Raw genomic sequence first — 16,471 nt, 5'->3', positions numbered from 1 at the left:
TTATGCATACTTTACCACAATACAAAAATATTTAAAAAACGCAGCAGCAGGGTCAAGAAGCAGGTTGTGGGGCCCTGAGTCTGCATATGGGCCAGGGAGGTGGCCAGGGATTGAGGCCTTGGACCCTGGTGAGAGTCCGGACTGGCCCTGACAGACTCTAGTTTTGAGGTTAAAAGTAACAGGATTTGTGCAATTTCATGCATTGGGAGATAAGAAAGGAAAAAAATCAATTCAATCCCATTCAAAATCGATGAAACATTTTTCTCAATACGAGCCAAACATCAGTTCTTAAAGGCCTCCTCTCAACTTCTTCACCCCTTCCCACCCCATCCCCTAACTCCCAGAAAGACACCACAGTGCAGAGCTGTGGTTACCATGGTTATGGCCATGCTAGTGAGTCAGGTTTGGTATCAGATCCCCTCTCTGCCCCTGCCCTGCCATGTGACCATAATAATGGATAATATAAAATAAAATGTTACTGGGACCGGCCTGGTGGCACAAGCTGTTAAGTGCGCGCGCTCCGCCACGGTGGCCCGGGGTTCGCCAGTTCGGATACCGGGCGCACACCGATGCACTGCTTGTCAAGCCATTCTGTGGTGGCGTCCCATATAAAGTAGAGGAAGATGGGCACGGATGTTAGCTCAGGGCCAATCTTCCTCAGCAAAAAGAGGAGGATTGGCATCAGATATTAGCTCAGGGCTGATCTTCCTCACAAAACAAAAAATAAAATAAATAAAATGTTACTCAACCTATCGGAACCTCCATTTCTTCAACCACAAAATGGGGAGAATCCTACTTTGTAGGGAAATTGTGAAGGTTACATGACTGTCTGTTAAAGGAGTTAGCACATTTCATGGGCATTATGCTAAAAGCCAATCCCCACAGGTCGCATGTTGTATGATTCCATTGATATAATATTCTCAAAACAACAACATTAGAAAGATGGAAAACGGATGAGTGAATGCCAGGGGTTGGCTGGGTGGGTGTGACTATAAAAGAGCAGCAAGTGGGAGGTCTCTGTGGTGATGGAACAGTTTTGTACCTTGATTGTGGCAGTGGTTACAAAAATCTATCATGTGATAAAATGGCATAGAACTGCACACACACACAGACACACACACAAATGAGAATACATAAAACTAGTGACATCTTAAATCTGAGGTCTGTGGATTTTAGCAATGCCAATTAATGTCCTGGTTATGATATTGCACTATAGTTAGGCAAGATGTTAACCACTGGGGAGAAACTGGGGGAAGCATACAGGAAATTCTGTACTATTGTTTTGAAACTTCCTGTGAATTTGTATTTACTTCAAATGAAAAGTTAAAAATTAGAAAAATAATAGTACATGGCCTAGCACATTAGGTAACTGCTGAATAACACGGTTGTCTTTTATAACTATTATCAACTGTAACTGCACATTCAATTTCAGTCTCTCTCAGTACACTGTAAACTCGGTGAGGGGAGGGACCACACCTGACTTAACATCTTATCCCCTCTGCCCAGCACAGCACATGTGCCCAATCACTATCAGTTGAACTAAATTCCCTGTGGTTCCTGTGCTAGGTGTTCTTACATACATTTTCATTTAACCTTCACAACGACTTCATGAAGTATTATTATTCCCACTTCGCAGGTGAGGAAACTGAGACACTGAGAGGGTAAGTAAATTGTCTAAGGTCAACAGAACTGAATAGATGAAGAGGTCCCATCCTCTGCTCTGGAGGAGAGCAGAGCAGAGCAGAGGGTGCCCGTGGTTCCAGGTTCCCTCACAGCAGCTTTTCTCTGCAACTCTTAGGTCCTAGCTCTGAGGCTGAATACCTTGACTTCCTAGAAGGAGCTGGAGAGAGAAGTCACCTACCTGTGGAGCTGGAGAAGAGGGATCACACCACCGAAGTCCATGGGAAGAGCATGGAGGTCACAGTAGCTAAAGAAAAAAGGTCCAAAGTGAGGAATGGGGACTCCAAGTGGTGCATGGAGGCCACTGTGTGCATCTTTCTTGTCCAGTCCGACCCACTGAATGTAGAGGGGGTGAGTGAGACAGTCAGGTCCTCTGGTTTCTTCTCCCACTGAGGCCCAGGGATGGAGGGATCAGTTGCTGCCCACAACGGCCCTGGAGTACATGGTCATCAGGGCCCTGAGCACTCACCACTGGGACTGGAGGCTGAAGTCCAATGGGTGTAACCTACAATGAGAAAAGGAGACAGAACTGGGATACAAACAGGGAAGGGATGTCTAAGATATAGCCCGAGGCCCACCAGGCCCACACCAACTGAGACTTCAAGTCTACACAGCTCAACAGTTGATTGAGCAGCAACTATATCATGTTCCCAAAAGGCTGAGAAATCAAAGACCTAGTCTCTGTCTTCATGGGCTTGCAATTAATTTAGGAAGATAAATAAACCAACACTTCTAGAACATGGGTTTGCAAACTGTGCTTTTCAGGGTCTAGAGGGTATTTTGAGATGTTGGCAGGGAGAAAGATGAATGGCCAGACTCTTGAATTCCTGTTAGCTTCAAACAGAGGGACATTCTCTTTCATCTGTCTGGGGAAAGGCTTTTGTCCCTTAGACAAGTATAGAAATCACTGCCCTGGATGCAGAGATGCAAAGGGAAGAGAAGCATTTGCAAACTGGAGGGCTATGGGGGTCTTGAGTCATCAAGGGCTCAGGTGAAAGATGATACATAGGATGGGTCCCATGGCAAACTGGAGAGTCCACATCCCTTCTGCGGGCAGATTCTCAGCTTCAACTTGTGTTTACTAAAAGGATGCTCACCATTGATGCAGAGGCTATGCCTGTCCAGGATGAAGGAGCCCATCTGGGTGACACCAAGGGTTTCATGGCTCAGCTCCCAGAACAGCCTCTCTCTCTCGCTATCCAGCTTAGGGCCCATGGGGTCAGGAAGGTGAAGGCAGACAGCATCAACTCCAGTGGCTGTTCCACCTTTCTCAGGCCTGGGCAGGGAGGGACACAGGGATGGGGAGGTGGGGACTCCAGGCAGGGGTCCCTGGAAAGCCTCACTGAGGCAGGGGACAGAGAAAGTAGGAGGACTGGTGGGCAGCCTGGAATGGCCTTGGTGCTGGGGGAGCACTGGAAATGAATAGGACAGCCAAAGTCCCTGAACACAGAAGATGTAGCATCTCCAAACGTTGATATTTGTGCTAAACTTTAAAATGACAATCATATTAAGGCAACACACACCCTAACAACAGAAGCATGACAGAGGGGGTGGGAAGAAGGAATCTGGGAATTTGGCAAAGTCAAAGAAGGCAACATTAAATTGCTTAAATCCCAGCTCTGCCACTCAATTTCTGAGTGACTCTGGGTAAGTCTCTCAAACTCTCTGTGCCTAATATTCTTTATCTATCAAATGAGGTAACAGTACAGAATTCACTGCACTTAGTGCTCAATAAAAGGGAGCCTTTTTTATTATGTATTAAGAGGGCCAACGTTCCTGGTGTGAATGGACCTTGCAGTGAGCGAGACTGAACTTTTTGAAGGCAACACCAAGGACAAGCAGCCAGCCTAGGGTGGAGGTGGGGATGGGGCTGTGTGGTATCCTAGAGCCAGAAAAATCTCAGGACCAGTGGAAAGGGGAAGACATGGCATCATGGCTGGTGGACAACAGTGAGTATCTTTGGAGCTGAGGACATTCCATCCTCAGACAAAAGTTCCATGACCGAGAGATTCACACAAGGGGTAAGATGACCCAAGTGCACATGTAGGGGTCCCCACATGCTGGAGTCATTCTCAGTACCTGGGTCTAAGAAGGGTCATGAATAATTTACCACATGTTCTCTATATGTTAGGTCCTTTGCTAAGCACGTTTCATTTTAATCTTCACTGTGCTCATACAAATGTCCACAAATTCTTCCCTTCAGTCAGAAGTGGAGTCCATTTCCCCATCTCTTGAATCTGGGCTTGGCCATGTGACTGGCATTGGCCATTAGACATTAGCAAACATGATGTAAGCAGAGGTTTGGAAAGCAGATGTGCATTAGGGCTTGCCATTTCTTGCTGCTCTTTGAACTCTGAGCATGTGAATGAGCCCAAGCTAGCATGATGGAGGATGAGAACACGTGAAGGAGACCCGAGGTCCCCCAGCCAGCAGCTATACTACTGTAGTAGTACAGATGAAGGAACCTCATCTGAGATCAGCTGAGCAGCCCAGGCAGGAGAATCTCTCAGCAGAATCCAGCCCAAATCGCTATCCAGCAGAATCGTGGGCTAAATCTGTTATGCAGAAAAGCAGATTAAACTCTTCTGATTGACAAGTGAGGAGGCTAAAGCACAGAGATATTAAGTAACTTGTCAGGGTCACACAACCTTGAAGTAGGGGAGCTAGGATTTGAACATAGGCCTGTCAGACCCCAAATAAAACCACATAACCACTGTGCTGTACCCCTTAGTAATCCCTCTGGGGGTGGGCACGCATCTCAAGTCCACCTCTGAGAGATCAGAAAGCAGGATTTGGTCATTGCTGGTGGATAGTAGGAGAAGGGAGGGCTTGCTAGGTGTTACAGATAGGCCAATCACTAGCCAAAATGTGACAAAAGCAGGAGAGAGAAGTATTCATCCTCTAGAGAAAGGTCTCTCAATCTTGGCACCATGGACACTTCAGATCAGATAATTCTTAGCTCTGGAAGACTGTCCTCGTCATTGTAGGATATTTAGCAGCATCCCTGGCCTCACTCACTAGATGCCAGTAGTAACCCTCATCCTTGAGCTGTGACAACAAAAAATGTCTCCAGACATTGCCAAATATCCCTTGTGGAGCAAAATCACTCCTAGTTAAAAACTACTGTTCTATCGTGATGAAACTGACATGATTACTAATTGTTTCCTCAAGTTCAAGAAGAAAGATCTTTCTGAAAAGTTCAACCTAACCTTCTGGGAAGGAAAGACTAAGAGGATTCTGCATTCTCCAGTCAGGAACACAATGTGGGACAGAGCAGGAGCTGGTGGTCAGCTGTCCCTGGGATAGTGGGCACAGGATGTCAGGGCCCAGCTCGTGGTCACCCACACACACTGCCTGCATGTCTGCTCTGGAGCTGTCACCTGAGCAAGGTCAATCTGCAGCCGGAATAGAGGGGCCCAATACTGCCGCTCTAGAACAACAGCATGAGCTGGGGATGAAAGAGAGGGAGGTGAGCCGACGGGCAAAGGGGCTGGGCAGGACAACAGCAGGCATTGGAGGGGCCTCACCAGGTGATTCAAGATCTTCTCTATGGTGTTGAATAGCTCAGATCCCAGGGGTCCCATGTCCTCTGTGTAGCACAGGCTGGTGATGGTGAGGTTGAGAGTGAAGGGCACCAGAAAAGGGCTCACATCTACAGCAAGAAAGAAAGAGAGGGGTTCATTATGATCTCTGGCTGGGATGGCTGTGAGCGCTGGGTCCAGAGTTGTCACCTTAGCCTCAGTGTCCAGTGAATCAGTCCCAAGATGCCCCATCTGTGTCCCCTTTGTGTCTAGCCAGAGTTAGAGAGAGGGAGGTGCCTCCACATTGGATGGATGATTTTAGCTGGAAAAACATCACCTCTTTTCAGTCGAATGTGTCTAAAGACAAACAATTTGTACACATTTTGGTAAAAGGAAGAGAAGCAAAGTCACTCTGTGGTCCCCTGGGGCAGCGTTCTCCCAAAGTCTTCTGACTTCACCATAGGAGAATGTGCTACCGCTGAGTGGTCAAGACTGTTCCCCTGCGAGAGTAACACCTGCCTCAGCTTCATTAACATCTTTGAAGAGTGGATTTTAGTGACTACATCTCCTGGTTCTTCCTGGACAGTCAAGTTGCTCCCATACAAATATTAATTTCAACCCCCTTTTCTGTCTCAAAAGTGCCCCAGAATAAAAAACCAACCTAAATGGTCATCCTGGGCTTAGGGTATGAGAATCAATAGTCCAGAGGTCTGAGCAGGGTGACTGCACCTCCACACATCTCCTCAGTGGGCACCGACTGCGTGCCAGCCCGTGTGCTGGGACTTCATGAACGCTCCTCCACACATCTCCTCTGTGGGCACTGACTGCGTGCCAGCCCATGTGCTGGGATTTCATGACTGCACCTCCACACATCTCCTCTGTGGGCACCGATTGCGTGCCAGCCCGTGTGCTGGGACTTCATGAACGCTCCTCCACACATCTCCTCTGTGAGCACTGACTGTGTGCCAGCCTATGTGCTGGGATTTCATGACTGCACCTCCACACATCTCTGTGGGCACTGACTGCATGCCAGCCTGTGTGCTGGGACTTCACGAGCGCTCCTCCACACATCTCTTCTGTGGGCACCGTGTGCCAGCCTGTCTGCTCGGACTTCACGAACGCTCCTCCACACATCTCCTCTGTGGGCACTGACTGCGTGCTAGCCTGTGTGCTGGGACTTCACCTGCAGCACCCAGCTCACCCTCAACACAGTCCTGAGAGGAAAGTATTACCAGTTCCATTTTACAGATGGAGGAACTGAGGTTCAGAGAAAGTCAATTTTGCCCAAGTCCCAACAACAAAGAAATGGCAGAGATACAATATCTCTTTGGCTCAAAAATAGGTATCTTTCCATTTGTATGCCCATGTTCATAGCAGCATTACTCACAATATCCAAAAGATGGAGGCAAACCAAGTGTCCATCCACAGATGAACAGATAAACAAAATGTGGCGTACCCATACAATGAAATACTATTTAGCCCTAAAAAGGAAGTGAATTCTGACACATGCTACAACATGGATGAACCTTGAGGACATTATACTAAGTGAAATAAGCCAATCATGAAAAGACAAATATTGTATGAGTCCACATACAGTATTATGTGAGGTACCTAGAGTAGCCAAATTGATAGAGACAGAAAGTAGAATGGTGGTTGTCAGGGGCTGCAGGGAAGGAGAAATGGAGATTATTTTTTAATGGGTATACAGTTTCACTTCTGCAAGATTAAAAGGTTATGGAGATTGGTTGCACAACAATGTGAATATACTTAATCTTACTGAACTGTACACTTAAAAATGGTTAATTTTATATGTATTTTACCACAATCAAAAATTAAAAAAAAATCAATAATATACATAAAACATTTAAAAAAAAAGTTTTACTCATTTTTTTAACTCTTTTCTCTTAATAGATTTATTGAGGACACATCCTAGTCATGGAGCTATGTGGGAGGGAGTGAGGGCATAGGTAGATAAATTTACAATAGAAATCCCATATTTCTGATGAAATGGAATTAAGAAAATGGGGCTCCTGTGGGCAAGAGAGGAGAGAGCTGATTACCTGCTAAAATAAACAAAAACAAGAAATAAAATAAACATTCCCAAGAGGATAACTGGACCCAGAGTCTATGCAAACATAACATGCACAATGTTAGTGAATTACTAACTAATATTAGCCAGAATATACTAACTACTATTATACTATAGTATACCAAAATTACTTGACATACAAGGAACCAGAAAATAAAATATATCCAATCCTCAAGGGAAAGACAATTTACAGATGCAAACTCCAAGGTGACCCAGATGTTGGAATTATTAGGCACAAACTTTAAAGCAGCTATTATAACTATGCTTCATGAGGTGAAGGTAAACACACTTGAAATAAATGTAAAGATAGCACATTTGAAATAAATGTAAAGATAGCAGTTCTCTGTAGAGAAATAGAAACCATAAAAAAGAAGAATCAAATGGAAGTTGTAGAATGGAAACATACAGTATCTGAGATAAAAAATTCACTTGACGGGCAGAGTAGAGATGATAGAGAAAAATGGGTCAGTAATTTTGGAGATATATAAATAGAAATTATTGTGGCCAGGCCCGCGGCGTAGCACTTAAGTGCGTGCGCTCCGCTGTTGGCAGCCTGGGTTCAGATCCCGGGCGCGCACCGACGCACTGCTTGTCAGGCCATGCTGTGGCGGCGTCCCATATAAAATGGAGGAAGATTGGCACAGATGTTAGCTCAGGGCCAGTTGTCCTCAGCAAAAAGAGGGGGATTGGCATGATGTTAGCTCAGGGCTGATCTTCCTCACAAAAAAAAAAAAAAAAAGAAATTATTAAATCTGAAAAATAAAGAGGAAAAACATCGATAGAAAAATCAACAGAGTCTCAGGGACTCGGGAATTATCATTTCATTGGAAGACCAGAATGAGAGAAATAGATTAATGCAGGAAAAAAGTTGAAGAAAAGCAGCTGAAACTTCCCCAAATTTCTTGAAAACATACATTTTCAGATTCAGGAAGCTTAGAAAAATCCAAAACAATATAAACTCAAAGAAAACCATGCTCAGACACATCATAATCAAACTTTTAAAAATCAAAGATGAATAAATCTTGAATGCATCTAGAGAAAAATGACATCATCAGTCATGGAGTGACTTGGTTTATGGCACATGTTACGTATTTAAAAGCTTGCAGGAGCTAGGCATGTTACATAAATAGTTGGGTTGATCAGGGTGGAGCAATGAGGAAGTGGAGAGTATGCATCCTGTCTAAAGCACATAAAAAGTTTGCAGTGTCTTGACTCACAAAACACAGAATGCCTGAAGGCAGAATTCAAATTACAGGACACCAGTTTATATCCCATAACTACAGACTCAAAAGGTAGGATTAAGTGTCAGGGATGCCTTACCTGAATCATGACATAAGCATGAAAAAGACTCATAGACTCTATTTTTTAAAATAAATCTTCAGGGCTAGGGTAAGACAGGTTTCATGACATAAATCAAGCCCCTGTAGTAGGTTCCTGGAGACTCAGGAGCCCTCAGACCCCCATCTCAGTAAGATGAGGAGACAGGGCAAGAATCAAACTCACGACTAAGATGCAGAATGATTTTCTGAATGTTCAAATAGAATCCACAAATGTGGACATACACAGAGATTGTTACATTCATCAATTCATTCAAGCAATAAATATCAAGTGAATGCTGTCTAGGTACTCAGCTCCAAGGTGACAAACACATAAAGAGCGAATAAAACAAATAGTAGTAAGCTCCATGAAAGAAATGATGATATGATAGAGAAAACCTGTGGGCCAGGTATGTATTCAGAAGTGCCACTTCATATAAGGAGATCTAGGAAAGTCTTTCAGAGAAGGTGATGATTGAGCTGAGATTTGAAAGGCAGTAAGGTGCCAGGCATAGCTGATCTCCAGGAAGAGCTAATATAAAGGCCAGACAGAGGTTAGGACACTAGAATAGACAAGTGTCTCATATGGCCAAAGTTTAGAGAGTTAGGGCGAGAGTGAGGGGACAGGCTGAGACTGGGTGGTTAGCAGGGACCAGACCATGCAGGTTGAAGTTTCATAGGTCCCAGAAAACAGGTTCTTACCTATGGAGCTAAGGATGAGGGACAGAGATGTGGAAGATTCTGGACAGAATATAGAAGTCACTGGAGTTGAGAAAAAAGAACATAGGAAAAACAATCGAGTCCCATCCTGAAGCAATGTGGCGCAGAAGCTATTTCTTGAAATTTTGGCTTCTATCTTAACTTAGAGCAAGACCTTGAGTGGATTAGGGGCTACTCTGAGGCTTTGGCTGGCACTTAGGAAGGGGGTATTGGTGCTTTCTCTCCTGAAGAATGCACTCTGGGGAGTAAGGGTCCAGTGGGCAATGGATTTTCACCGTTTTGAACACTCACTGCTGGTGGTAGGGGTCCAGTGCTGACAGTTATAACCTGCAGATAGGGAGAAAAGAGTAAAGAAGCACTGTTATCATGGGTAAGAGTTAAGGAAGGGTTGGATGGTAGACCTAGAAATGAAACTCAGTAACAAACCTTTTGAGATTCCTAAAACTTTCAGTGTGGAATAATATCAACAATGAATAATATCTATCAATAATATCAATGAACAATAATGGCTACATTTTATGTGGTGCCTTATGTGCCTTGTCCTTTGAAAATAATAAAGAACATCATCACCATTATTATTGCCAAAATAAAAATACAAGAATAGCTGCCTCTATTTATTGGGAATGTACTATGCACCAGAAATAACGCTGAACACATTACAAGGGTAATGGGGCAACCTTATGCACGAGTGTGTATTCCAAGCCTTATCCATGTTCTTTCAATCCATAAAGATAATTTTATCTGTACTCTCTTAGTTTTTCTCCCTTCACAAAATTTTATGATAATATGATTTTATTTTTCTAGGTTCAGTTCTGGTGTTTTTGTGACATAGAATTGACAAACTTGTGGCAGGTTGAGAGAGTAGTATATGGAGGTGAAAGTATAGAGAGATGGATGGAATGTACTTATCCTTCGGAATATTAGGGAAAATTTGGAGATGGGGTAGGATACCAAAAAAGAGAGACTTAGAGGTAAGATATATGTTATAAAAATTGGAATTGGGGAAAAGAGAATTTTTTGTGAGTGTTTCTCTGGATCATGGATTGCATCTCCTCTGATGCTCTGTGAGAGATGTGACTGGACCCAGAGGAGTCCTGTGATTTACTTGAGTTCTTGATGAATTACTTCATTTGATTATCAGGACAATCCTGCCTGCTATATGTGTTTTTTCCATTCTACAAATGGGACATTAATGCCTAGAGAGGTAACATGGCTTGTCCTGTATCACACAAAACAGAGAGCTGTCACTCATCAATCTCCATACTATTAACCACTGCTCCAAGTTAGTCCCAATCCTGGAATTAAACCTTCTATGGACACATAACAGGATGTGCTATTGTTAATACAAAGAAATATATATTTCAACCTATATATAAAGGACATTTCCAAGTTGATATAGAGGGGAAATAACTAATCAAGCATTAAGTTAGACTGTTAGGCTAGAGGTCATTAACGCCCCTTCCTGTCCTGAGATTAGAGGCTTTATCTGGATGGTCTACAGCGTTGCCTCGTGGGTAGGAACTTGGAATTTATACTCAGTCTTGGGTTTGAGCCTTGACTTTGCCATGCATAATGGCCAGATTATCTTGGGCAAATGACTCCCTGTCTGAATGCATGGTGGCTCTCTGTAAAAATAAGTATAATAACTCACAGGGTTTAGGGTAAAATTAATATAAGATAATACAAATGAAGACCTGTCACAATTCCTGGCACATAAGAACCTTTTGATAAGAATTAGCCATTATTATAGTTATTAGTCTCAAGGTTAGCATTGCTGTTAGGGGCATTGTTGCCAACAGTGTTGCGTAAAAGGTTATTATTCATGGGGTATTTGCTGAGTGTGGTGGTGTTTCATGTAGCCAGTGTCATTTCGACTAGCCTGAGGAAACTTATAAAATTGCCTTAAGTTGTCATGATGGACAGAATGAAGTGGAGTGAGGACTAAACTGGGCACCCACTGCCCATCGGGAAGACTTAACTGCAACGCCTGCATCACCCTCCTCTTTCCGTAAAGTCTGCATGCTCCAACTGAGCTCCTATAGGAAGAGGTAGGAATAAGGAAGAGGAAACATTTCATCCCAGGAGGTGAAAAGGGAAAGGCAATTGGCCTCCCATGGTGTCTTAAGTATTCAAAAATGAGCCCCCAAGGAAGTGCTAGGTTTGTACCAGAACTATCAATCTATGTACAGCAATTTCTCAAACTCAACATTATTGACATTTTGGTCTAGATAATTCTTCATAGTGAGGGGCTGCCTTGTGCACTGCGGGATGTTTAACAGCATCCCTGGCCTCTACCCACTAGACTTCATTAGCACTCCTCCAGTCATGACATGGAAATGTCTCCAGACACTGCCAAAGTTCCCCTGGAGAGCAGAATTGCCCCTCATTGAGCACTACTGATATAGAGAGACATGTGACTGTAGGAGACCCCAGCTGCAGCATGGACACTCCCCAATGACATACAGACTGTCTCTGTGCAGGGTGTAGGTGCCCAATCAGGTGACACCATGGGTCAGCTGACTCTGCTCCTGGAACAATTCTTCTCTAACCAGCTCAAGACCCAGGAGGTCAGGATGGTAGGTGCAGATGGCACCCACTCCAGTTGCTGCCTCATCTTTCTGAGTCCTAGGGTGGCAGGGACATGGGAATAGGGGCATACACAGATGTGGGAGAGTTATATACTTTGTTCAGTTCCCTCCTTCAAATGGACCCCCAGCCTTGGTTTATGACATTTCTCTTTACTGGGTCTTGTCTGGGTTCTCAGGCACATTCTTTTCTGGGTCCTCTTCATCTAGGTACCTTCCTACTCCATAAAGTGGTTGATCTCCAAGGCTTCATCCTCTGCCAACTTCTATCCTTTTGCCCCTCATTCTTCTTGGGTCATCTGATTCATACTCATTGTTTCATCTACCAGCTTTATTATCATGAGGTTCAATCTCACTCTCTCTGGCCAAGATCTCTCTCTTGAAATCTGTGCCATGTAACCAACAACCTCAGGGATTCCTCCAGACCTATCAGATTCCATATATCCCAAATTAAGCTTATCTTCTTCTCCCCGAAAAACACAGAACCTGCTCCTCCTCTCATGTTTCCATATCAGTGCCAGAGCCAGAGATGTAGGAGGCTTACTGGACCTTCCTCCATCTTTTGTACCCCCATCCAAGCGATATCCAGGTCCAGTCCAATATCTCACTGGTCTCCATTTATGATTAAGTCATTTATGATTCTTCCCTTCTAGATGTCATGTTCAGGTCCTCCCCTCCAGGTTAACTTGCCTGTGACCATGCAGCCCTTCATGGTGCGAGGGAAGGAAGTCTTACCTGAGCGAGGTCAGTCTGCAACCACAGTACAGTGGGCCAACACTGGTGTTCTTGAAGAAAGGACCAAGCTGGGGAGGAAGGAGAGAGAGGTGAGAAGGAGGGGCTGAAGGGACAAGGACAAGGCATGCCAGGGTAGGTATGGACAGGCTCTTACCAGGCAATTCAGGGCCTTCTCAGTGGAGCTGGACTTTGTGGAGCCTGGATGCCTCATATCTGGAGTGTAGAGTAGGTTGGCGATGATGAAACTGAGGGTGAACAGCATCAGGGCTGGGCCCACAGCTGCAGCTGGAGGGAAAGAGAGAGGAGACCCATCACAACCTCAGTTGTGAGCTGTCTATTGGGGGAAGGGATCAGTGTCATCTCTCTGTCCACAGTGTCCAGTAGGTGAGGCCTGAGATAGCCCATCTGGGATACCCTCTCTCGTCTGCCAGCCAGGGCAAGAGAAGGGACCTCCATGTTAGATGTGTGAAGTCAGCTTGAAAGGGAACCTCAACCCTCTCATTCCAAAGTGTCCAAGGGCTGACACGTCACGGACATCGTGGAGGGAAGAGAAGGGGCCAAGACCTTTTGTACTCAGGCCTTGAAGCACAAATACCTGAGTAGTTAACAAGTGCAAATAGTAGTAATTGCCATGAAGGAAATGATCATGGAGATAGAATAGAGACTAGCTTTGTGTGGGAGATGAGGAAAGGCTACTTTATAGCAGGTTTTCTGAGCAAAAGCATGCTGAGCTGAGATCTGGAGGACAAGAAGGAACCAGGCACAGCTGAGTTTCAAGAAGAGTAAGTGCAAAAGCCCTGAGGATGGAGGGCCGTTTGGGCCCTGGAGGAACAGAAATGAGGTGGGTATGGCCAGAGATTAGGGAGCAAGGTAGACAGTGGGACAAGCTTAGGCTAGGTGGGCATCGGGGCCAGACCATGCAGAAACTCATCAGCCACTGAATGGGAGTTGAAATTCCTTGGGACTCAGAGATTAGATTCCTACCTGTAGAGATGGAGGTGGGGGTCAGAGATGCTGGTGATCCTGGAGAGAATGTGGAGATCACTAGAGCTGAAAGAAAATACAACATGAACAAATATCGTTGGGCCCTATCACGAAGCCATAAGAGGACAGAGCTGTTAACGGGAACTTCCATCTCCACGTTGGCTTAGCCTGAAGCTTGGGTGGTCTGGGGCTTCTCTGGGGCTGTGAACTTGGGGGACAGGGGACACTTTCCTCCCAGGGAGCAGGCGCAGGGAGAAAGGGTCCAAGGGGCACAGGGACATCCACCTTCATTACTCACTGTTAGTGGTGGGCATCCAATACCAACAGTTATAACCTGCAGAGAGAGAGTGAGAGAGGAAGAGTAAGATGATGGGAAGAAGTTAAGCTTAGAGTGACAGGTAGAACTAGAAACAGAAGCTCACAGATCTTCCCTGTGTTTCTCTGTGATTCATCAATAAATAATGACAGCTCCTCCATATGAGTTAACTGCCTCATACTCTAATGCTCATGATAATTTTATGCTCACTACCATTAACCACAAAGACAATAATAATCAAAGCACCCTCAATCTTCTGGGGTTTACTAGGTTCCTGGAATAGTATCAACCTCATCAAATGAATAACAGAGACAACAATTTTATGTGAGTGCTTCCAGTCTTACCTGTGTTTTCTTCATCTGTTAACTATAATTTTGTCTTTGCTCTGAGTTTCTCCCCATACCCAACTTTCCAAAGACAACTTCATCTGTGACAGCATAGTTCTTGGACTTCAGTAATGTTGAATTGAGATAATGAGGAGGGTGGGGGGAGAGAGAGAAAGACAGTGAGAGAGGGGCTTGGAGAGGGGAGAGACTTGAGGGTCAACCAGAGTATAAAGTTGGAAAATAAGAGAAAATAGGGAAAAAAGGATTTGTATAATATGCTTCTGGATCATGGACTGGATCCTCTTTGATGTTCTGTTAAGTAATACAAGTAAAACTTAGACTTATTTTATCTTTGATGGTCTGACTAGGTTTCTTGAAATGAAACTCCTCTCTGAGACTAGACCAAGTGGAACCCCATGACTTGCATGGGTTATTCGGGTTTTAACTCATCTGACCTTCACGTTAATCTTAGGCGACATGTTTCTTTAATTCCATTCTGAATATGGATAGTGAAGCCTAGACAGGTTGCCTGGCTTGCTCAGGGCCACATAGTATACAAAAGGCAGGACCAGGGCTTAAAGCAAGACCTGTAATTCACCAAAACCCACACTGCTAACTACTGCTTTTAAGTAATCCCCAAGGACCACTGAAATACAAAATAGGTTTTAATCCAGAAAGAAAGAAAATGTCCAAGGTGATAGAGTGGAGATATAATTAGCGAAGCTTTAGTTTAAATTGTTGTATCAGAGGCCCCTTGATATAATTTCCCATCCTGAGATTTAAGGCTTGTTCTTGCTGGGTTAGTCTGTAGTGAAGCCTAGTAGTTAGGGGGCCTAGATTTTAGAGTCAATTTAGGGTCTGAGTCTCAACTGTACTATGTGTATTAGCTGTCTGATCTCAGGAAAATGGATTTCCCTCCCTGAGCCTTGTTTGCTCATCTGTAAAATATACATAATACCTCATAGAGGTTGGCAGGATTAGTGAGACATAATACATCTAATGTTCTGGATCATAGGAATCCCCCAATAAATATTAGCCTTTAGTATAGGCGTTATTGTGGGTATTGTTGCTAAGAGCATTGCTGCAAAGGAATTTATCATTAAAAACATTACTAACATCTTTGCTGTTTGTTTTTCAGGTGGGGTGTAGTTCCAGCTGGCTCTTGGAGAATGAGTAAAGAGCCACAAACTGCCATAAGGAGGAGAAAGAAGTGGATCAGTCACTGCATTGGAAATCCACTGCCTCTTGGGGAAGAGTTAACCCCAGCGGACACCATGGGCTTACGTTACCCTCTTCCTTCCCTGATGTCTGCATGCTCCATTGGGGCTTCTGCGAATGGTCAGTGAAATAAAGACTATGGAGGAAACCTTTATGTCCAGAACTTGAAAGGTGCTTTTTAGGTGTTCTGAGGGGAGAGAACTGAGTTCCCATGGAAATTCTAGGTTGGCCCAGAACTATGTATATGGGTACACAGAAATTGTACTGCAAGGAGACCCAACTGGGGAGCAGGAGGAGACTGCAGCTGCAGCAGAGTTACTCATCATTGACATAAACACTGTTCCTGTCCAGTATGTAGGGGCTCAGTCAGGGGACACCATGGGTCTGCCAGCTTAGCTGCCAGTATAGCTGTTCTCTGTCCAGCCTGTGGGATGTGGGCGGTAGGCGCAAACCACATCCATTCTGGTGCTTGTTTCATCCTTTTCAGCCATGGGGAAGGAGGAACACAGAATAAGGACATGCAAAGACACTTGAAAGTTGGATACTCTTGATAACTTCTTCCTTCAATTGTACCTCTTGCTTTTGATGTCAGCACTCTTCCCTGGGTTTCATTTGCTTTCTTGAAAACATCTTTTTCTGTCTCATGTGGGGATTCAGATCTCCCACCTCCTTAGATGCAGTGTTCTCCAGGGCTACTCCTTAGCCAGCTTTCTTCTTTTGCTCCCTATTCTTTTCATTAATTGATTCAAGCTTACTGCTTCCACTGCCAGCCCTCAGTGCACTCTTTGTCCACTCATGGAGGTAAATACACATGGTGTCCACTCCAGTAACAGCTGAGTCCTGCTTGGGCCAAGGGATTGGGGATATGGAGCTCCCAGGGAGGAAAATCTTGAGAATCCTGGAACCAGACAGCACGTGGAAGGGAAAAGCAGGAGGACCAGAGACCTTGGGGAAAGTGAGTGAATCACTCCCATGGCTGGC

General features: G+C 44.6%; 2 protein-coding genes across 3 annotated transcripts in view; both read right to left on the bottom strand.

The window, feature by feature from the left end:
• Positions 1 to 345: 345 nt before the first annotated feature.
• Positions 346 to 5,054, bottom strand: LOC131394063 (mucin-16-like). Its single transcript, XM_058525271.1, has 3 exons — positions 2,778 to 5,054; positions 2,150 to 2,185; positions 346 to 1,927 (listed from the first exon to the last, which is right to left on the bottom strand). Exons 1-3 carry the CDS (start codon positions 3,184 to 3,186, stop codon positions 1,884 to 1,886), a joined length of 489 nt encoding a protein of 162 aa, XP_058381254.1. The 5' UTR covers positions 3,187 to 5,054; the 3' UTR covers positions 346 to 1,883.
• A 2,986-nt stretch (positions 5,055 to 8,040) lies between these two features.
• The window catches only part of LOC131394062 (mucin-16-like), a 37,206-nt gene continuing 28,775 nt past the window's right edge, over positions 8,041 to 16,471 (bottom strand). The window contains exons 5-11 of one of the 2 annotated variants that reach the window (XM_058525268.1): positions 13,929 to 13,964; positions 13,631 to 13,690; positions 12,801 to 12,931; positions 12,647 to 12,714; positions 11,306 to 11,362; positions 9,618 to 9,653; positions 8,041 to 9,368 (exon numbers count right to left, since the gene is read on the bottom strand). In XM_058525268.1, the coding sequence (XP_058381251.1) occupies positions 9,647 to 9,653; positions 11,306 to 11,362; positions 12,647 to 12,714; positions 12,801 to 12,931; positions 13,631 to 13,690; positions 13,929 to 13,964 (359 nt within the window). In that variant the 3' untranslated portion in view covers positions 8,041 to 9,368; positions 9,618 to 9,646. The remainder of the gene's footprint in view (positions 9,369 to 9,617; positions 9,654 to 11,305; positions 11,363 to 12,646; positions 12,715 to 12,800; positions 12,932 to 13,630; positions 13,691 to 13,928; positions 13,965 to 16,471) is intronic. The other variant, XM_058525270.1, reaches the window with a different exon arrangement.

This window comes from Diceros bicornis, chromosome 29 (genome assembly GCF_020826845.1).
Source record: "Diceros bicornis minor isolate mBicDic1 chromosome 29, mDicBic1.mat.cur, whole genome shotgun sequence".
Taxonomy (NCBI): Eukaryota; Metazoa; Chordata; class Mammalia; order Perissodactyla; family Rhinocerotidae; genus Diceros; species Diceros bicornis.
Note: the sequence above shows the minus strand (reverse complement) of the source record. Positions and strands in the feature narration are given on the sequence as shown.